Source organism: Eleutherodactylus coqui, chromosome 1 (genome assembly GCF_035609145.1).
Source record: "Eleutherodactylus coqui strain aEleCoq1 chromosome 1, aEleCoq1.hap1, whole genome shotgun sequence".
In the NCBI taxonomy this organism is placed as follows: domain Eukaryota; kingdom Metazoa; phylum Chordata; class Amphibia; order Anura; family Eleutherodactylidae; genus Eleutherodactylus; species Eleutherodactylus coqui.
In genome coordinates, this window is record NC_089837.1 from 429126262 (window position 1) to 429149572 (window position 23311).

Below are 23311 nucleotides of genomic sequence, written 5' to 3' on the forward strand. Positions count from 1 at the left end.
CTCTCTGCCCAACGCCGGCACCCGAATCTTTTCTTCCGAGCGGGCAGGTACTCGCTAAGGGCAATGCTCACTCGAGTAATTGCCCTTAGCGAGTATGCTCGCTCATCTCTAGTCCCCACTGACATGGAAGCTGTCCGTTCAAAGTCCACAGCAAAATAGCATGCTGTGATTTCTCTTCCGCTCGCAGAAAATGCAATTCATATCAGCGAGTGTGAATGAAAAAATACATGCCTTTCAATGCCCATCTTTTACCGCGACTCATCATAGCATGCTCTATATAACCACGTATCACGCCGGGACAGCCCTATTCTTTTCTACTGGCAGTGTGTGCAACACTGTCCATACGCAATACATTACATATGGGTGACATTGCACACACAAGATCGCTAAGAGACAGAGCGGGTAATAAAAAAAGTCATTGCGCATGACCGTGTGCGTGAGAGACGCTGTTATACGCAGTGCACTATCGCTGCCTTATGCTGCGACAGCCAGCTTACTGCCAGCTCACACTTGCACAGCGTTTTACGCATACAGCCATGTGAAAAAGGCCTTATGGGTGCGTCCACAAGGGGCATAAACACAACGAAACTGGTGCAGAAAATCTGCAGTATGTAATGTAGCAGCATGGAGGAGATGTCACCGAGTTGCATCCACACAGGCGATTTTTCTCGCGCAATTTTGTCCCAATGCCACAGTGCTACAGATCGCATGTATGTAGAACCCATGCTTTCCTATGAGTTCTTCCATATGAACAATGTTTTGTGGCCTGCGACATTGCAAGACTCCAAAATCGCGCCATGCTCCATACAGCCGCGATTTTATTTTTTTTTTCTAGCCCATGTTTCTCTATGGAGCCTTCCTTATTGCATCGCATCTCACGAAAACTTGTGCCAGTGCTCGATGAACCAATCACAGCCAGCCCTTCCTGGAGGCAGGGATTTTGATCCTCCAATGCAGGAAGGGCTGCCAGACGACTGAAGACAAGTGTCGGAGCTAAAAAAAAAGAGACCCAGTGCTTCTTAGGTGATGTATTATTTTTTCCTTTTTTTTTTCTTCCTGCAGCTAGGGTTTATTTACAGGGTAGGGCTTATATTTCAAGCCCACCCTGAAAATCCTTGCAGGTGGTGCTATAAAGTCTTGCAACTTTGTGGCGACAAAAAATTGCGTATTCACAGCAAGAAAGCGCAGCAATATCGCACTGACCACCGATGTGATATCGCTGCGATTTTCTCGCATTGCTGTCGTGTCGCCCACTGCCTAAATCTAATCCACGCTACAATAAATAGGGTGTGCTGATCTCACATCCACATCATGTCAATCTTATGTTGCGTATTTTTGTTCTGAATTTGGCCCTTTGCTTTGCTGCATAGAGTGAAATCAACGGTAAATCTGTGTCTGAATATTCAGGTATTTTCTACTGTATAGTGATCACTCTACAGAAATGTTCTGTGGCTATTAACTCTTTCCAGGGACAGATTTGGAGTAGGGACTGCGGTGATAAACGTGCGAAGCTGCTTTTATCTTTCTTACAGTTATGATGACGTGATCATTCTTCTAGTTTTCACCTATATAAGCCCTCATTTACACCTGCATGATGCCTCCATTGTGATGTCCGTTGTTCAGCCCTGTCAGATTAGCAAAAATACCAGAACCGGCGCATGCTGGACAGATCCTATTTACTATAATTGCATTTGTCCAGATTCTAGAATGCTGCCAAAAATTTCCTGGATGACATAGCGTTTGAGCGATAATCGTTGTGTCTAAACGCGCGCCCATCATGCACTTTTCGGGCACTGCTAGCTGATCGTTAAATTCAGTCCAACCTAAAAATCATCATTCAGCCTTATCAGCAGTTCTCCACGCAGAGTGCTGATAACATTGTTTCCCCCTGGAGAACAAAGGAACTGAATGCAGATAAGAGCTCTCTGGCTATTAACTGCATTCAGCTAAGGCTTCATTTGCACAGTTAAGTACCTGAGTAGCTACTTAAAAGACTATGCAAAATGATCGCTTAAAGCTGTCACTCAAACTGTCGTTTGAGTGATCTTTGAGCGATCCTCGTTCCGTGTAGATGGACCTTTAGTTTCTCTGCTGTTCCCGCAATGTGCGCTGTGAAAATGGGCACTGCATGCATCTGGCGGATGCGTAGAATGAGAGGATTGGTTCCCACCTCCTAGCACACACCTATGTAGTCCTCCAGCTGCAGGCAGCGGTGGCTTTCACAGTCCACAGTGGGGAAGGTAAGACTCTCATTGTTGGATTTATGCTTTTTGTCTTCCCTTAGTCCATAAGATTACTTTGAGGCTCATACAAGCCGATAACTACCTTTACATCAGTTTTCGTCCCTCCACCACACCCAAGAAAAAAAATTATATTTTCTGTTATATATAGAATTTTTTAAAACTTTTTTTTATACATAGATATTCCTAAGCATTTCTGCCGATTCCATAGCTATTGAATGGAGCGGCAAGGTTCGAGCGACCATTGACAATATTTCCTGAAACATGAGCAGAGAGTATTCCCCATTATTAAGTGCCCTTTCCCGCTTCCCCCCTGCAGACGCACATATGGGTGCTTGAGATATGTGACAGAACACATGTTGCTTCGGACTCGCCTTTCATCATGATCTGCAGATTGCCCGTGGCACTTTGTGTCTGACGGAGTAGAGCTAGGAAGGTCTGCAGATGGAGGGACAGATAACGTGTGGACAAGCAGTTCTCTCCCTCATTTGCTGCTCGTTACAATTATGACAGGCCATCTCTCCCTCACTAACAGGGCAATTTACCATATTTCAGGATCAATCACATCTAATTGCAAGCGCTGGTTGTCTGATCTGTAAATGGTGCAAAAGCTCACTTAAAAAGAAGAGACACATTAAGGACATTAGGGAGCTGTAGGTAAATTCAATTTACAAATTACATTAGCTGGGCAGATGAAATCTACACAAACCAGATCTAAACGTCAAATGATGGCAAATTGGATTTAGCTACTTGTGGGTAAACCTCCGGGTTTGGGTGCAAGAGCAGAAACTTGGTGTTCCCCATAAATCTCCTTCTAGATGAGTGCCTGGTATTCGCCTTCTGCTCGCTCTGTGAATGCAGGGACTTCCCATTTTGGTCGTGTGCCAGTAAACTCCGGCATGCAGAAGTCTCCTTCCATCGCCTCTTCCATAAAGTGTTTGGGCACGGACAAGAGTTCCTCATAGAGCTCCGACCTTGGGGCATGTGTAAATGTGGGATCAAGCTATACTTTTCTGGAATTCCTCCTCCCACACGGTAAATGTTTGCCTTGAGGTACGTATGGTGCTTTCCTCTTCATCACTGACATCACAGCACTTCTACTAGTTGTTAGCGTATCGCTGCCATAAGCCCCCCAAGTAACGAGCTGTTGGAGATGTGCTCGTACTGATGCTCTCAAGTGGGTTTGCTTGTTTGTGTGAGCCGATGTCTGTTTAGATCCGCAGCGAGCTTCTTCATCACCGAACTTCTGTGGACTATTAAGGAAACTTCATGAGACGAGTTATCTGCTACTTTCTTTCCTTCACATCTTAGACCAATTACTGAGACTCATTGTTACATCGTTGCAAAATGTAACGGTTATGTAATGTGCTTATTGTACTGACTGTTTATGTGCTTGATATGTACAATTTGCAGATCCCTTTGTGTTCGTGTATAGATTAACAGATTACGCCCCGTCTCCTCCATTTTTTCAGCTTGGGGTGATTCACTTGATAAAAATATCAAAAAGGTCACAGATTTAATCGCAGTACAATTCTGTTTAATGGTTGGCTGTTTTACTGATATTGAAATCTTCTCTTACTCTTTGGTAGTTGATTGGATAATATGAGGCTGTCGGGGATGGGGTATGAATCAATACTATAACTGTATAGGGTCATAGACTTTCTGCTATATTGCTGCAGGACGGATGGTATCGAGTCTGATATTACTGGCCTGGAAATCAGTGTCCCCCCAACTCCAGTCCTCTGGGACCCCAACAGGTCATGTTTTCAGGATATCCTTAGTGTTGCACAGGTGATGTAATTATTGTCAGTGCCTCAGACATTGCCACAGGTGTTCTTACTATAGGATATCCTGAAAACATGACCTGTTGGGGTCCCTGAGGACTGGAGTTGGGGACCCCTGCTGTAAACGGGTAACACTAGAGGAGCCCCTGTGTTTTCTGGACTTAAGATCTGTTTTGATTCTATTAAAGTTTCACATTGAATTGATTGTTTTGGTGCGCGTCTTATAGAGTATGGGATATTTCCTATGGTCTTCCTTCTAGCTACTTCCCAATGTTATAGTACATTTATGTATGGAGTTTAGACACTTACCTAGTTCTTATTGTAGGGCTGCTCCATATTTGGGAACCCTTTGCAGGACATTACTTCTGACTGGGGAACTATTGTATAATATGCCTTATTCCATGGCCACATTTCATGCAAAAACATGTTGTATGTTAACAATTGCTGGCGAGTCAGAAGATCTGAGAGTCGGTGTAATAATTGGCGGACTTATCCTCTAAACCCGCCATTCATGGAGGTTCTAGGCAGAGCTGGTAGACCTTTGGATGAGTCTTTATGTTGTCTGCTATTACTACGGTAGTACAATTGTCATTTTGCTTTGATGGGTATTGGGTGCTTCTTACGGGGAAATATATTTTGGATAATAAACTGTAAAATTTTGGGAATATATATCACAATACAAGCTGTTGGACCAGAACAAAGCGTCACAACTATTATGATTTTGTTGTATTGTGCCAGCCACCAGCTATGTGAAATTAGGAAGATGAGGCCATACATCGCAGTGTCTTACCAAACTGTGACAAAACTACAACAAAACCGCCTGATGTAGGCTTACCGCTAATGTTATCAGATAGTGTTGATGTTGCAGTGCAGGTAGGGGAAGAAAAAGTCCGTTAATATGGATCCTCTTCACGAATTTGGCCTTTTCCTTCTTTTTTTTGTGCTAAAACAGAAGAAATAAATATGTAGTTTATGATTTATATATGTTTGTGTGTGTGTGTGTGTATATATATATATATATATATATGTGTGTGTGTGTATATGTGTGTCTGTATGTAATATATATATATAATAATATTAAGTAGTTTTTAGAGTATTGAATAATGAAATTGATTTAATGATACATTGTAGCTGGTTATGTAAAGCTGTCTCTTTATCTTGTTCCTGTAACGGGTGGTATGATTGTGACGACCCCCCTGTGTGTGGTGATAAGCACTCATCCCTCCCCTGAACCCCCTGGATTTCAGCTACTTTCAGATAAACATCCAGATTTCTATTTAAGGAAGTAAATGGTAAAGTCATGGAAAACGACTAAAAATAGTAGCGGCGAAAACTTTTTCATCCAAATACAGATGACGCGTGAAACTTCCTTTGCCTGTTGATCTGGAGCTATGGGAAAGTGGCTGTATTCTATAGTATATGCTCTAATGACGGTCTGCGTTGTCTGCAGGTTGTTCAGACCCTGAAACTAATTTCAGTAAAGTGCGGTCTGCTGTTATTCATTAGATGGCTTTTGCTACTTTGTGAAATCAAGGAATTTTTGTGCATTGGCAAATTGACGGAGTTGGATACAAGGCAGTATGTAGCATCCTATAGGTTATGCCTGCGTGTATAGCTGCTCTCGTCCGGCCATCCTGTGCCGCAGCCATAGAGCTCACTACTTATTAGAAAGGATCCTTGTAAAGTCTTCTAAGAAGCAGTAATAAAAGACCCCAGTTTCTATGATGTAAGGATGTGAATATATTTGTACCGGTCCATTAAATAAAGCTACCTCTGTGTAGGTCCTGCAGATATTAAGGGAATGCAGCGTCAGAAAATTACATTTTTTGTTTAAATTGAGTTTTTATTTTCCGTTAAGCCTATTTTTTAAGAAGGCGTGCTCTTGGCTTGGCTCTTCACCGTGTGCATTCCTCTCCTGCTGCCGTGTCCGGTACGCAGGCACTACCGGCACTGGTAACCACAAACACACTTACAAAGGGAGTCCTGCCAAGGAGAGGAGCAGTAGGCTGTGGATGAGATGATGTGCAGACCCTGCGAGGGTAGACTTGTTAGGATGGGATGGAGGCGCTTCCGAGTGATCGGGCATAGTGGTGCGGAGGTAATAACACTGCTGTGAGATGGGGATGGCAGACCTATTAGGGGCCAGTTGTCACTGGATGTGGGGTTAGTTTTACTCGCCTAATACCTGTCATCTCTCTGAGTGACCAGTGTCGGGGTACTGTATGCAGCGGCTTGGAATTGAAGAGGACCAACATTGGTGAGTATATAATTTTCTTTCTTTTTGTCTGGTCTGGGGTATAATTCAATTTTTGGAGATGGTCCACAGCCTGAATTAATTGTTGGGGTCTGTTTTTTTTTTTGTCTGGTTTGGGATCTGAATCCGTTTTAGGTGTCTTGATTTTTGGTGTCTGCTCTGTATTCATTTCAAGAGTATCACATATCACAAGTTAGTTGAGAGTGCAGCTAGAGGCATTTCAAAAGTATTGATCAGCGGTGGTCCTCCTGCTGCTGATCACTAGAATGAGGGGCTGCAGTGCCCCCCTCTGGCTGTTTTCGCTGCATTTTGGTTCATTCTGGTAGCTGTTTTAGAAAATGCTCTACACCTCTATGTGGCTGTCTTCAGCTGTTGGAAGGAGCCGAAAAGCTGCAAGACATTCTAGGGGGGACAGCGCTTGGGTGAGGGCTGCAGCCCCCTTGTTCTAGCGCACAGCAGGCGTCCCCACCGATCACTACTTTTGAGGTGTGTCTATGACATGTCAAGTATTAGTCCCTCTTTAAGGGTCTAGCTTCTACACTGCCAAATATTACATTATTAGTTCTACGAAGTTTGGGAAAATGTTAACAAGACATTACCGCTCAGCTTGAATCTTCATATGACCACAGATCCAGGTTGGAGGTAAATGGCTCCTAGTTGCATACCCCTGCCCTAGAAGCATGCGGTAGGACCTGGGAACCAAATTACTAGAGCACAATTGGTTTGGCCTGCGGATAGTCAAATGTGAAGGCTTCTTATAATTGGCCTCTGCTTCCCAAATGGACGTTTAGGGGTTAATCTGCATGCTTCAGCCGTGTAAATGTTCCAGGGGTATATATCATCTGTATTACACATGCACATAATTACAGTAGTGGAATACAGTAGATTTCCATGATGTCTGCAGATGTCTTAAATAAAGAAAGTTGGTGATTTGCCTTTCGTGTTTCCTTCCAGCAGTTTTCTTCTCATGACCTATTTTTAGAAAGGATTTGTTTAGTAGTTGCAAAATGGTTTAAATTAAAATGCTTTTTTTTGGGGGGGGGGGGGGGGGGGTCACTTATAGAAGAATAATCGTAGAGTTCTTAAACACCAACTGCTCCGGTATGTGGAAGGTGCATGGAGCGAGTCAGATAAAGGGGTATTCTGGAGACTGAGCAAAGTTTTCAAACTTTCCTTAAAGGGGTTCTGTCATTAGAAAAAAAAAATCCTATACTTACCTATTCCTCCCCAGGCAGTCTTCTTACTGCATCTTCTACCTGCCGATCTTCTCTTGGCTCCTCCAGTCCCCCGGGTCACCTCACCTCCAGCCGGCCGGATCCTCTTCTTCCTGTTATGTAGCATACATTCACAAGTTGCGCAGTTGCGGCAAAAGTCCGGCATAGAATTCGGCATTCCCTGCTAAACAGTGAGTTTTATGTCACTAGTGACCTGTACCCTGACCTGCAGCAAGCAGAATGCCTGTGAATGGACGTAACTTCACAGGAAGAAGAGGATCCGGCCGGCTGGAGGTGAGGTGGCCCGGGGGACTGGAGGAGCAAGGAGAAGATTGGGGAGGAGAAGATCTAGTAAGAAGACTGCCCGGGGAGGAATGATTTTGTTTTTCTCGTGACAGAACCCCTTTAATGTTTCCACCTATTGCTATTATTCTAAACCTGCATCTAAGTCATCAAACTGACCTCCAGTACCTCTTTTGCCGACCTGCGCCACCGCTGCTTTCCAGCCAGCTTCAGATTTCCACATTGTTATCTAAAATAGCTACCAGGGAGTGCAAAAACGACATCTTATACAATTCCCCACCGCCAGTTACTGACGAGTGCTCAACTGTACAAGCAGGGTTCTTATTGCAAGGTAGTTTATGCCAAATCGCTCAAAACTGTCACTCACACTGACGTTTGAGTGAATTTTGAGCAATTGTTGCGTCTAAATGGGCCTTAACCCCTTGAGTGGCAGGTTTCCTACCACCCTGTCGTGCCCACCAGGGCAGGTTTTTTAAAATGGTCTAATCATTGAATTTCAACTAGTTTTGCAGTTGCGTCTCAAGAGCCATAACTTTTTCATTTTTCCATTGACATGGCCATATAAGGGCTTGTTTTTTGCGGGACAAGTTGTGATTTTTTAAACAGGGGGGAGGAAAAAAAGAAATGGGGAAAAAAGAAAAAAGGGGCCATGTCATTAAGGGGTTAAATAATGTATTAACTTTCTTCTCTGGGTCATTACGACGCACACGGATACCACATGTGTGATTGTATTTTTGATTTTTTACAAAGTAAAGGGAGACAAGTGTTTTTTTTATTTTTTAAATAATTTTTTAACTTTTTTTTTTTTTAATTAAAAAAAATTTTTTTTTTTTTTGTCCCTTTAGGGGACTTCCACAGGGACCCATCAGGACCCCTGATCACATTCCAGGGGTCCGATGGTGACAGCCCTTTACATGCTGCAGTGACAGCCCTTTACATGCTGCAGTCACATAGACTGCAGCATGTAAAGGGTTAACACAGCAGAGATCGGAGGTTTTCTCTGATCTCTGCTGTAAGAGCTGGTACCTAGCTGTCCTCTGACAGCTAACAACCAGCTCTCCCTGCCACAGAGACCATCGGCTTGCTTCTGACAAGCCGATGGTCTCTATGGCAACCTGTAAACAAAGCAGGACATTGCCGACATGTCGGCAATATCTTCTGCTGGTTTTTCAAAGCCCTTGCTTTGTTCTCTGTGGGTCTGTGCAGGCAGAGCACACTGTCACAGCTTGTGGCATTGTGCTCTGCAGCTCCCATAGTGATACATAGCCCGGAAATCTTCCGGGCTATGTCACTATGAGCAGTGGAGCTCCTCACGGAACTTTTCCGGGCGTGCCACTCAAGGGGTTAACACAGCAGAGTATACAGGCCGTAGCCACTAGATACCAATGCAGAACTAAGCATGGGGGGTGAGGCGGACCGCTGGTAAAGCAATATCTCTGCAGCTCTGTAGAACAAGTTCTAACCTTCTATAGTATATGTTACATCATGGCCTTATGAAGTATAGAACTTTGAATCACCGGAATACCGCTTTATTACTTTGGTGGCGTCTCTGTGATATGTGACGTGTTGTAATATGTAGTGTACATGTTAGGAGCATGCACGATATGTTTGTGGCCCATATCCCAGACATATCCTATAATAGGCCAGGTTGGTGACGGTTTTCCTTATGTTGTACTGTGTAGATGAATGGATCTCTGATCAGACTATAATAAAGTCCTATTAATAATCCTAATATAGTGCCAATATATTCCGCTGCGCTTCAAAAATAATGTTTTCATCTCCATCCCAGTCAATGAATTTTTCTTTTCTCTCAGAATGCCTGGTCCGTAGGGTCAATAAAAATGCAATAAGCAGGTGTATGTTGAGCATGATATGTTGAATTTTATGAGACTTCTGGCTGTAACGACCAACCATTGTTGGTTAGCTCGCCTCCTTAGGGGTAAAAAAAAAAGTCACTTTCCACCAAGTGGATGATCTGCAAATCCCATCATGCAATTTATAGCTCAGCGTTAAAATGTGATCTGAAGTCCTTGTCATAAAATGGTAAAATTATCAAGGAATTCACCCTAGAAACCAGTGGTCATTAGTTCCAGGTTTAAGGCCCCATGTCCACAGGCGGATTATATTTATTGAATTTGCGCAGGTCACCCGCAGCTCTAGCCGCCCATAGAGAAGCATTGTCCTGCGGGTTTGATTTTAAATGATTTGCAGATGCCATGCGGATAATAAATCGCAGCATGCTCCATTTTACCGCAAATCACACGCGGATGTGGCTCCATTCATCTGTATGGGAGCTTAGGATCCGCAGTGCATCTCCACATGTATGATCTGGAGTGCATCTGCGTACATCTGTGTGGGAAAAAATCTGCAATCTACCACAAGGAAAAAAACTATTTTAAGATGACCCGCAGTGCATCTGCTGCGGAAATCTGCATGAAATATCCGCGCGTGTCATGGACATAAGGCCTTAGGCCCTATGTTCACGGTCGGATTTGATTTGCGGAACCCGCACTGGGGCACCCACATGGAGATCCGCAAATCAAGCTGCCCATAGGGAGACATGGGCGCCCGCAAAGCAGTTAAAAGCAAGCAGATGTGATTTATTTATTTTTTTCCCTTAGCGTGCAGATCGCAGCATGCTCCATTTTCCTGCGGATCTTGCAGGGATGGCTTCCATTGATGTCAATGGAAGCCGTCCGATCCGCAGCACACCTGCAGCGGTCACTGTGGACTCCCCACGGACCCGCGGGAAAGCAGGAGAGTCAAAAACAAAAGGACGGCACTGTGCATGCGTTGGGCGTGTCAACCAGCGCTCTCCGACGCATTAACCATGCTGAAGAAAGAAGATCCGGCCGGCGCAGAGGAGACCCGCACTGGATCCGGAGAGGTAAGAAACTGTCTTTTAATGTACACGACCGCGGGCATTGCTGGATTCAGCAGTGCAATCTGTGCGTGCAAGAGGACATTAGGCCTTAGGGCTCACATGTAGAGGAATTCACAGCATAAACTGATCCGAATCTGAACTATCCGTGTGGAATTTCTCGTGGATTCGCAGCAGACTTCATTCCTTGAATTGAAAGGGTAAAATCTGCTGTGGAAAATTGCTTTTTTGCTATTTGTGAAAGTAAATTGGAGCTTTATTAGTTAATTCTCCCCTTGTATATTTACCACTACGTAATGGTAAAAAATTCTATACTTGCCTATTTCTTCCCCGTCAGTCTTCTTACCACATCTTCTGGCTGAGCTTCTGCAGTGCCCCGGGATCAGCTCACCGCACGCCGGCCGGCTTGTTATAAAGCTTGTATTCCTCAACTTCTTTTCCAGCCGGGTCAGTGAAGGTCATGTCCCTGTGGTGTAGCATTCACTGCCTCGGAAGGAATTCTGATCTATAGCTGAGACAGCTCACATGAGCTGTCTCTGAAGTAGATCGGCACTCCCCCTGCTGGCCTGTAAACTATGACATAACATATATTGGCTGACAGGAAGGAGACTGCCTGTGAATGTACGTAACCTCACAGGAAACAGAGGAATCGGCCAGCTGGAGGTGAATTGACCCCCCTTGACTGCAGGAGACAGAAAAAGTTAGGTGAGGTGAAGATCTGGTAAATAGACTGACTGGGGAGGAATAGGTTAATATAGATTTTTATTTTTTTTATGACCCCTTTTAATAATGACGATTAGTGTTACTATTAGTTTAAAGGGAACCTAGGTTATGGTTAGGGGAGGCAATTTTTTTAATACTCTCCCACTCTCTGGTTCCTGCCCCGTCACCCTCCGAAGATTGCACACCCCACTTCAGTGTGACTCTTCTCAGATTGCTCCCCTAACAGAGCCATAACTTAGCCTATTGCGCTGTAGAGAGATGACCGGTTCCCCTTTAACAATCTTCATAGAAAAAAAGAGAGCGGAGTAATTATTTTCTTGCCTCTCGCTACGTCATGGTTGAGCTTTAGGCCTCATGTCCACGGGGAAAATCAGATCCGCTGCAGATTCTACATGTAGAATCTGCAGCGGGTCCCTCCTGCCCCGCGGACATGAGCGCCGAAAATAAGAATTTAAAAGTATTTACCATCCGGCGCGGGCGGAGAAGATCAGCTGTTCCTCACGGCCGGATCTTCATTTTCGGCCGGCGGATGAATTCCTGACGCCGGCGGCACGTCGCCGGCACGTCGCCGACGTGCCGCGCGCATGCGCCGGGCACATCCGCCGAGCCGAAGCAAGGAAGATGCGGCCGTGAGGAACAGCTGACCTTCCCCGCCCGCGCCGGATGGTAAATACTTTAAATTCCTATTTTAGGTCTCCCGCGGATCCGGACGGCTTCCATAGGCTTCAATAGAAGCCCGCGGGAGCCGTCCCCGCGGGAGACCCGCACGAAAATGGAGCATGGTCCGGATTTTTCCATGCTCCATTTTTTTTTAAATCCCTTTTATTGACGATCCGCGGGTATTTATCTACCCGCGGGTGGTCAATGCATCCCTATGGGATGCGGATCCGCATGCGGGAGATCCGCTGCGGATCTTAAATCATATTTTGCCCGTGGACATGAGCCCTTATTGTATAACGCTCTTCTAATGGAAACAATGTAGGTTTCCAGCTTATTTATAGCGCTGTTTATGGCAGCCTAAATTGTGCAATCCTGTATATTTTTAGCAGCTATTATGACATAAAAGTAATAGAAATCTGCGGGTTTGCTTACTCCTTGTCTCCCGGTTGCAGGAGCAGCCACTTTTATCTTGTGCTGGAACAAGCCTTTCCGCTTGTTTCCTTCTCGGCGACAATCTCTGACAGGCACGCACGGCCGGCCGGGCGCTCGGACAGAGAGGAGGCTATCTCCTGTAATGCACAATGTGGTGAAGGAGAGCGCCCACAAAGAGGTTTCCACATGTCAGGAGGCCACCGGATCTAGACAGTAATACCGACGGGTATTTTATCGCTCAGCCCCAACACACCACACTTGGTGATTAATTTAGTTTGATGTGAAGGAAATTAATTGTACTACTTTTCCTTCCAGTTTCTTTTATTGTCAATTTGGCAGAATACCAGGGACTTAAGAAGAGTGGTTGCCTGGAAACCGGTTGCAAGTTGTAAATGTTAGTTCGGTATTCTTAACCCCTTTTCCTGCCACCATGTATTATATCCGAAGGGGAAAAAAACTCCACGCAAAAGTATTTTTATTGGACATTCTTTTGCTTGAGGAACTCATGTTTTCATGTTAATAGCGTATATAGTGTCATATTATTAATGTATTATATTGAATTATCACAGTTGGGGAGACTCTCAATAGAGAACACAGTCATTTATTTTACATTCATCAGTCTGGTGGCCATAGATATACGGAACATCCATAGGTTGTACCATAAATGCCTGATCGGTGTTGGACACGAACCTGACAGGGTTTTAAGGCATATCCTATAGACATGCAAAGGGAATCAGACAGTACATCTACTTGGAAAGTATATATACCTTCAAGCATCCTCAAAAAGCCTGCAAAATCATTTTGCACCCTCACAAATTCTGGAAAATCATGCTATGTCTTATTTTCAGGGTATGTCTTATTTTCAGGGAAACAGGGTACTAGTTATTAGTATTATTTATAGTACCAGGGTTTCTGGTGTGAATGACATCATCACATGAAACTCACTGAAGGACCTGTGATGATGTCACCATCGTGTGATCAGGGGCGAAGCTCAGAGCTCCAGTGATTCAGCTACTCGCTGAGATAAAGGACCTGTGTTGACATCAGAGTCATGTGATCAGGGGCGGAGTATGTAACTCACTCAGTCACTCACGGACAAGTGGTCATTAGTACTTTGAATAACGGTTCCTTTTAAGTTACCATTGATTTCAATGCAAAATGAATTGCTTCAGTCCAGCTCATATTGTTTCCATCCTGTTTTTGATTTCCGATTTTTCTTTAACTGAAATAGTAGTGCAGACGGCCGCACTATTGTCTTCATGATAAAGATGGAAATCAAACTAAAAGGAAGCCTCCTCTTCCTTCTTTATTTTTTTTTTCTTTTTTGACATTATAGTCAATGGGCGACAGAACTGAACAGAAATGTTTGTTTGGTTCTATATTTAATTATGTAAAATGGATCCGTTTTTAAATGAGCGTGCATAGAAGGCTAGAAAGTCAAAGGATACAAAATACATACTTTTAAAATCTTATGTATTGGGAAACAAACCGTGAGACTAGAGATGAGCGAGCGTACTCGCTAAGGCAAACTACTCGAGCGAGTAGTGCCTTATGCGCTCGTCTCTAAAGATTCGGGTGCCGGCGGGGGACAGCGGTGAGTTGTGGGAGTGAGTCGGGGGGAGAGATAAACACACACACACCCCACCCCCGTTCCTCCCCGCTCTCCCCCGCCGGCACCTAAATCTTTAGAGACGAGCGGGTAGGTACTCGCGTAAGGCGCTACTCGCTCGAGTAGTTTGCCTTAGCGAGTACGCTCGCTCATCTCTACATGAGACCGCACCTTTTATTCTTTTTCGTAATTGATCAGTCTACTGGATCGGTGGAACAAATTAATTGAAAATTGAGGTGTATGTTTTAAATAGTTTTTCTTTCTATTCAAAAAGAAAAATACTAATGTCTTCAAGACGGAAATCAAAATGCTAATGTGAATGTGCCCTAAATTTACTATTAATACCTCATTTACATTGACAGATGATCGCTCAAAAGTCGCTCAAACTGTAGTTTTGAGCAATCATCTTTGCTTAGTCTATAGTAGTTAAGTAGCTACTATGGAGCTATGCAGGTGGATTGGGACACCGCTGCTGTATCTCGCAGAACAATACAGCTGTTTTGCATAAGCAAACAGCTGTAGTGTTCTCTGCTTACTGCCCATGCCCCGCTGTGAATTAACAGTGGGACACAGGCAGAGAGAATCTTATCAGTGCTGTGATAACAGCTGGATCGCTCAATTCAAGAAAACTTGAAGTAACCAATCAACGACTCGTGCACGAAAACTGCACGGTGTCAGTGCATTTAGGCAGAACGAGAATCGCTCAAAAGACTTTTTTGAGCCATTCTTCTTGTGTCTAAATCAGCCTTAAGGAAACCAATATTAGAGAATTGGAGAAAAGCAAAGCATCCAGCTTATGAGAATGGGGGAAAAAAGCCTAATCCCTCATTTCTCCAAGTTCCCGTAAAATCCATAGATACAGTTGAGATGACCATCCAAGGTGTTTTGAACACACTTAAGTACTCTTATTCATGGCGTCCATTCTGGTGAGCTGCATGCTGGGAATCTAAGAACTATCCCTGCTCTGGCATGGGAAGTGGCAGGAGCTTGGGTGAGCTGGCTTTATTTGCTTTCTTTTGGTAATTATTTGGGAACCACTGTTGGCACAGCATACGGAGATAAGCATTGCCAGCATTAGCATTTTATGCTCCATCTACAAGGCGTACATATAAATGGTGTAACGGTACACTCAATGTTCAGAGGGATATGCTAATATGTGAATCTGAACTCTGGCAGATGGCTTCTCACAATAAGATCAAACTGTACAATAAGATCCTGCTAGTATGGGGCGGCATCTCAGCTAATGGAGGTGGGGATTTGGTGAGGATTAATGGTGTCCTCAATGCTGAGAAATACCGACAGATACTGATCCATAGCGTAATACCGTCAGGGAGGCGTCTAATGTATTCTGCAGCAAAACCACAACCCCAAACCTATAACTAATATTATTAAGGCCGAGCTCGCATGAGCGTGTTGTAACGCACGCTGCGTTTTACCTGTCTGAGTCACCGCGTACGGCAGCGATTGTTGACTGCGCATGACAGCGAATCTCACATAATTTTTCCCCCCGCTCTATCGCTTAGCAACATTGCGTATGTACAACGTTTATTACATGCCTATAGAGAGCAGTAGGGATTTATCACGCATAATACACGGTAGAATAGAACATGCTGCGTTCTTTTTTACGTGCATGTTATACGCAATGTATATGCACAAGTGTGAATATATCAAGGAAAACCAACATACTTTCATTGACTCCATTCACCGCGTAGGTTGGGCATAGTATGCTATTATATTACTCTTGCGTGAGTCCGCCCTAAGGACTATCTTCAGCGTAAAGAACCAGTAGGAAAGCCCATAAGCATATACATGATGTCTTCCTAATCCCAGGGATGAGAGGGCAGTGCCAGTGACTGAGCCACTATGCCACCCATACTCCTGCAGAAATGTATTGTAGTGCCTGGTAAATGGTTGTAGGGATTAGTTTACCTTCCTTACATAGAAAAGCCTAAATCAAGGACAGATGTCAAGTATGATGTGAAAACGCCAGTGTCCAGAAGAGGCCGAGTCCATCCTGGTACAGCCTGGTATATATACTACCTGTTTACGGGGAGGCTGTGGGCCGGACGCTGGAGGCTGTGGTAAGCGGAGCCTTTTGTTCTCCTCCATCTGTGCAGACCGTTTAGGTAAAAGGCTATTTATAGCAAGACATTCCAATTGCATCGGGATGGAAAGGGGTTCAGCAAAGGATATGATCCAGCGGAGAAAGCTGCTCTGTTCATCTCGGTTACAGTGAACGCCTGCGGACTCTTTCCTGTTATTACATCAGAACAGGCCTCTCTTAACCCTTTGTATTCCGGACATCCCACTCTTCACATCTGCCACTTGAGAATTTCTAAAAAATCTAGTGAAAGAAATAGTCCATCTGCAAAGATATTTATAGAAGTCTACAGGGAAGTGGATTAAGAAGACAAAGCTCCATTCAGCAACTAATGTCCCCCAGATTACACAGAGTTCAGTAAGTGCCGCCGAAGATTTAGATAGACCCTGTCACCATCTCTTGCACCCCTCTCTGATGGCAGCACAAGGTAGTGACACTGATTGCAGTGATATGTCTGCTGCGTGCATCTACCATATGCAGTAGTTTGGGAGAAAATTCCATTTTATCAGTAGTAGTACATAAATGGAGGACTCCTTGAACTAGTCCTGGATATTCATGAGCTGGAGGCAGCTACACCTTGCGCTCCAAGCGGTGGATGCAGAATACAAACAGGGCCGCTTGTCTTCTGCATCCAGCTGTTCTCTGCTCGGAGCGCCCGGCTGTTATACAGCTGAGCGCTCTGAGCGGGGTATGCAGAACACAGTTGGACCGCCGTCTTCTTCATACCCTGCCGGTGTTCAGGGAACGGGATACAGCTGAAACAATAGTGAATTCCTGATAAGGCTCATCGTTGTCTTTCAGCATTCTGAAAGGGAGCGATCAGCGACTGCTTAACGAAAACTGCACAATGTCAGTGCAGTTAGACCCAACGATTATCGCTCAAAAGACGGCTTTGAGCGATTTTTCGAGCGAAAATTGTTGTCTAAATCAGCTTTAAGTTTCTCCAAAACTACTGCACAGATACACACAACAGACATATCACTGCTAATGGTGCTCTTAGGCAGGGCTGCAAAAACATGGGGACAGATTCCCTTTAAGTATTTTCATGCGATTTTTGGAAGCCAGTCCAAATAACTTCTTTGTAAAAAAAAAACAAAAACAAAAACAAAAAAACCCAAAAACATTTGTCCATACATGCACTGGAGAAAAACGTATAAAGACAAGCTCAACCTCCCTTACTGCAATATCCGTACCCAGGCTGGAAGTAAGAATAGAAATGCGGAGGCAAATGTACAAAAAATAGTTCTTGTTGCCTTTTTAAAACACGGCCATAAATAACTATGGTTGTGTGATCAGCCCCATGGATTTACATCAACCCCATATTATGGTCCCCTCGACACAGACCTAACACGGAGCACAACTTCTCTTGTCTGGAAGCGGAGCGCACACGTGTGTATAGACTGTTCTGCACATCTGTGTTTGCAGCGGTGATACACGGAGGTAGGAAACCTAGTGCCTAATTATAGGTTTAAAGTTAATTTTGAAGTGTGAAAATAATAGGTTGTCATGAACAGGCTGGATCCAACACTGCCGGCTGACAAGATGTAATTGCCAGCGCACATTCCTGCTTTTAGCGGCGAACACTTTACAGGATGTGATTTGGGGCTTCTCCGCAGAATGGTTGAAAGCTTTGTATGCGGTGTCTTCTGCCGGCTTCTGTTGCGTTATGGCCATTTTCGGGTTTGACTTCGCTAAATTTGGAAGGTAGGTGTGCTCCGATTTTGTAAAATACAGGGTGGGCTTCATAAAGAATCTTTAATCTATATGTTTGTTAAAGCCTCATGATAAAATGTATCCACCTGTAGCGTTCTGCCCCTGTTACATGCCATCTACCGCCCAGCAGGAGTCGTAGTGATCATCTGGCTTCACTCCTCTTTGTCTTGAACCGGTGTTGCACTGGCAGAAGTGCATTTACCCGTACATTTGCGCAACAGGTCTTTGTGCATGCGGTTGTTTTACTGTGCATGCAAAAAAATACATGCTCCCATACATTGGGTTAAATAAGTTAATTATATCAATATGTGCTATTTTCGAGCGCAAATGCCCAGGGAAATAAAGTATACTACGTATTGTGCACATACGTCCGTGTGACACAGACAGTATTAGTAAGTATGCCATTCTGTAAGGGGGATTTATGTTGTGACCTGGCATGTAGGTGCTTTATAATGGATGTATTTGTGGATATTACCCTGTTTCTCTGAAAATAAAACATACCCTGAAAATAAGACATAGCGTGATTTTCCAGAATTTTTGAGGATGCAAAATTATTTTTCAGGCTTTTTGAGGATGCTTGAAATATAAGCCCTACTCAAAAATTAAGCCCTGCTAACAGTTAATTAAAAAAGTCAATTTAAATAGTGTCCAGGCAGCTATACATGTAAAAAAGTTAAACCTGTTTGAACAAAAATTAATATAAGACACTGTCTTATTTTCGGGGAAACACGGTACTATGTCGCCTTGCTTTGCAGCATTGGTTGCCCCTGCACTCCATGCCGAGTTTAGCTGTTGGCTTGTTGCCTGCTGCTGATCTGGCATGGAGCGGAGTGTATTCTGTATTGTTTACTATGGCGTTGAGGCTTCGAGCCGTTCCTGGAGTCCAGACTCCTGGTAAATGCCTCCTCGCGGTCTCATGTTACAACAGGTCACATTGCAACCTTGGCTCCCCGTTTCCTGCGACCGCTGTGACTTCAGCAGTAAAGTGAGGATGTTTTATCATCCTGTCATATCCCTGCATTGTTGGCAGACCTCCAGCCATGAAGGATCTGCAGCTAAATATAGACCTCGCTGGGGTTGGTTTCCCCCACCGGGATATGACAGCGGCGGCGGGGTCATGCCAAGCTGTCACTCTCCTCACATGTTTTCATTGGCATTGTCCTAATTAGAGGGAGACTATGGAGAGCCACTGGGGGAGCCGCTCAAGTCCCTCGGTGAACGGTTTACAGATATTGGCTTGTTTAAACACACTGTGCCGGTATGAATTTTGTTTTAATTCCTGCTAATTCTGTATCCGGCTATACACCTGGTATAACACAATGTATATGTGGTATGCGTGCCAATGATATCGGTACATGGAGTGCATACAGCAAACCCTTGTCTCCCGCGGTGGAGCCACTAATGGAGGCAAAAATACATATTTCTGCAGCTTTAGGCCGGGTGCATGCCAACTGCATGTGACAGTCGTGTGGCACGTACACAGTGATATTGTGTACTTTCTGTGGGACACCACGTGTTTGCGCGTAATAAGTGCCAAGATAGAACATGCTGCGATCTTAATCGGGCGCATATTTTGCGCAGTATGTGTGATCGACAGTATGGGAGTCTATGGCAGATTGCTGCGGCATATTCTGTGCGCAAAACCTGTACGTGGAATACACTAACAATATGTTCGAAGGAGCCCTAAGGCCTCATGTCCACGGGGAAAATCAGATCCGCTGTGGATTTGGGCTGCGGATGCACTGTAATTGTCTTTTATTTTTCATGCGGGAGATCAATTGAGCTATGTGCTCTATGAGCTCCCGCATGTGTGATCCGCACTAAAATGGAGCATGTCCATTTTTTTTTATGCTCTAGAAATTTTTTAATTACCATCCGCAGGTATTTACCCGCGGGTGGTCAATGCATTCCTATGGGGCGCGGATCCGCGTGCGGGAAAAACACTGCGGATTTTAATTCTTATTTTCCCCGTGGACATGAGGCCTTAATGATACCTCATCTTTATACTTCACATAAATGTATAGAATTAAAATATAAGTTGCAGAAGTCTTCCAAATAGGGTTATCCATTATATACTACATTGACATAGGATGGATGGAAGATTCAATAGCAGTTATCAATAGGTTTCTTTAATGGACTCACTGAGACATCAAGATCCAATGAAGTATCAATACTTCTGAAATGTGTGTGCATATTTATATACTATATTGATATCTAAAATATAATATATACGTTGTAAAAAACCCCCCAAAAAACAGCACATAGAAGAAGTTTGTCCCATGGTTTTAAGTTCGATTGGAGGGTTAACAGAGTCTGAGAGGAGCGCATTATTAGAATGTAAAAGCAGGATGGTCGTATTGATGAATTGCCGCTACCTGGGCTGTTCTGACCAGACTGTTAGTAGGTCTTAGGACCACTGGATGTGTGAGGGCACATAAGGTGACCGGGCTAAGGACACCCTCAACAGACCGCCAGTAGAGAGGATCATCTGACAAGCACTTCCAACTGTTTTGTTTTGTTCTCCACCCAGATACAGGTGGCGCCATTGTTACAGGCCCCGTGTTGGAACCATTTCCAGGTGCTTGGCTGAAGGACATTTTGGTCTCACTGAGTCAATAACTTATGCTGCCTTGGACACCCACCAAGGCCCAATGTCCACAGGTGGATGGGATTCCACATGCGGGAGCCCACAGCGGAATCTGGCCCTACTCGCGGCCGAGGACACGGCTTACTCATCCGGGTCTTCTGCGTGCCTGTTCGCGTCTTCTATTTTCTTCACTGTGGATGTATGCAGAAGCGGCAGCCGGCGTGTTTGTTTTATTTAAACCATCTGCTTTCCTGCAGAATCCGCGGCCAGTTCCCAATTAAATTGCGGATGGCCTGCGGCTCGGACGGCTCCCATTGACTTCAATGGAAGCCATCCATGTGGGAACCGCGCTGAAATGGAGCATGCTGGGATTTGTTTTCCAGACCAAAAGGTCCGCAAACCAAATCCGCGTGCTTTAATTCCTGTGCGGACGCCCTAGCTTCCCTATGGGCGGCTTGATTTGTAGACCTTCCACATGGGTGAGCCACACATGGACGTTGGGTCCAACTGTTTTCTATTTGCAGCAGTGTCGTGAACAACAAAAGGGGAATGCTATGGAACCGGGTTGTCTTCATCAACGGATGCAGGCCTAGTTTGGGCACAAATGATAGCAGGGTTTGTGTATTGAGACCTAGGGATGATCTCCTCAATCCTGCCTGCAGCACACTGCCCTCGCTGCTGGGGTCATGGTCTCGGGGGCCATCCGCTACGACAGCTGGTAACCCCTAGTAGTGGTACGGGGGACAATGACAGCGCAGCGATATGTTCAGGACATCCTGCAGCTATATGTGTTCCTCTCATGGTGGCTTCCAAGAGGCATTTTCCAGCAGGATAATGTTCGGCCGCACACAGGGGGGGCACAGGAGCCTCCACAACATTGTCACACTTCTCCCAGTCGCCAGATTTATGGCCCATAGCAAATTGGGAGCGACATGCCGCAGGCTAGCATACAGAACCTCTATGCCTCCATGCCCACTCATATCACCTCTTGTATCCAAGCTAGAGTCGGTACAACAGGGTGCTAGAGCTTCAATGCCCGCCTGTATCACATCGTATATCCAAGCTAGAGGTGGTACAAGAGGGTCCTAAAGCCTCCATGCCCACCTGTGACACATCTTGTATCCAAGCTAGAGGTGGTACAACAGGGTGCTAGAGCCTCCATGCCCGCCCATATCCCATCTTGTATCCAAGCTAGAGGCAGTACAACAGGGTACTAGAGCCTCCCTGCCTGCCCATGTCTCATCTTGTATCCAAGCTAGAGGCGGTACAACAGGATACTAGAGCCTGATTCAACCAAAATGGGACTCTTGAATCCAACTCCACAGCCCTGCACTGAGCACCTATAAAGAGTGCGTATATGTATGTAAGATACTATAGTTATAGTCTTCTGTTCACATTTTCATCTGTTTTGTTTCCCTTTCCATTTGCAGCCTGTAACTGCAGACTAGTGGGGACCTTGGGGCTATAGTTTGCCCATGCAAGTGTTTCCTCAGTCTGATTGTGGTTTACAAGCCGCTAATCGCAGGCTGCAGACGCTCCCATTCACTCGGGGTTCTTTCAGTTGCAGGATGTTTTGCCATAAATGGGTCATGTATAACTTAAGTGCTCCGAAGGATTGAGCCCTCTGTGCATCTATTAGTGTATAACTGTGGGAACGCCGGGACTATTCCTTGCGTTCTGCAGTGCAGCGAGGGGTGTTCTCTATAGCCCGTCTGAACTGATAGTTTGTGCTATTTTTGAATACTTTCTTAATAATGAAATGATTTGGGTTCCTAAATGAATGTGACCTTCTGAAATGCTGGAGGAGGAGGACTGTGGCAAGAGGCGCTGCTTTATTTAGTTTTCTATTCCTGAATCTAAAAATATGGGTAATTCGAAACATCTGCTTTTTCTTGTTTTGTGGCTTTGTTTTCCAGATTTAAGCGGCTACATTATGTAGTTACAGTGGTAAAGGACCAAAATACCTTCCAGACACCGGAGTCTCCCTACATGGCACACGCTGCTTATTCTGCTTTAGAATATTGAAATGTGTTTGTTTTTTTTTCTTTTTTCATAGAAATGCTTTGCGCTGTTACATCCCTGCTATGGCTAATTACTGGTTACTGTATTAATGCAGTGGTTCACTTGCTACATTGTTTGTTGTATTTTTACAATATGTAGCAGAGCTTAAAGGGATATTCCAATTTAAGACGATTACAACTTATCTGCAGGACCCTCACCATCTCCAGAACAAGGATCTTACAAACCTATTTTTGCCTATTGGAAGGGCTACTGGCCACTGCTATCAGGCAGTTGGAGGATAGAGAGGTGGTTGTCTCTCCTCCTTTCACTTCTATAGAGCTCACAGCTCGATTTGTTTTTTTGTAGGTTGCATAGAAGTGAATGGAGAGAAACCTGCACTGGTGCAACCATCTCTCCATTTGCATTCTGCCTGGATGCTGTAGCCAGCGGTCATCTCACTGCACAGCATCGGCATAAGGGGACCCCCTTCCTGGAAATAAGTGCTGGTCTTAGAGGTTGATTTTGCCTCTATCAGACATTTAGGGCATATCTTATGAATGTGTCATAAATGTTTAATATGGAAATACCCTTTAATGTGCCTGTTTAATACTAGCTCGGTTCAAAACTGCAAAGATCTCTTCCTGCAGAATGAACAAACAGAGCTTGTTCTATTTAAATGGCTGTAGCTCCAGTTCTATAGCGCTATAGACATGCTTTAATTTAATTTTAAAGCCAAGAATCATAGCTTTGACACCGAGACATGTTTGTAGCACTTACAGGAACAGAGCTATTGTTACGGCACTCTGCCC

At 44.6% G+C, this 23311-nt stretch overlaps 1 protein-coding gene across 5 annotated transcripts in view; it reads left to right on the forward strand.

Annotated features, from left to right (window-relative positions):
• The window catches only part of DGKH (diacylglycerol kinase eta), a 198955-nt gene that overhangs the window by 39522 nt on the left and 136122 nt on the right, over positions 1–23311 (forward strand). Inside the window, exon 1 of one of the 5 annotated variants that reach the window (XM_066581723.1) lies at positions 3220–3293. The exons of the other annotated variants lie outside the window; for them this stretch is intronic. Within the exon in view, the coding sequence (XP_066437820.1) occupies positions 3231–3293 (63 nt within the window). The 5' untranslated portion in view covers positions 3220–3230. Of the gene's footprint in view, positions 1–3219; positions 3294–23311 lie in introns of those variants that run through there. 5 annotated transcript variants of the gene reach the window in all.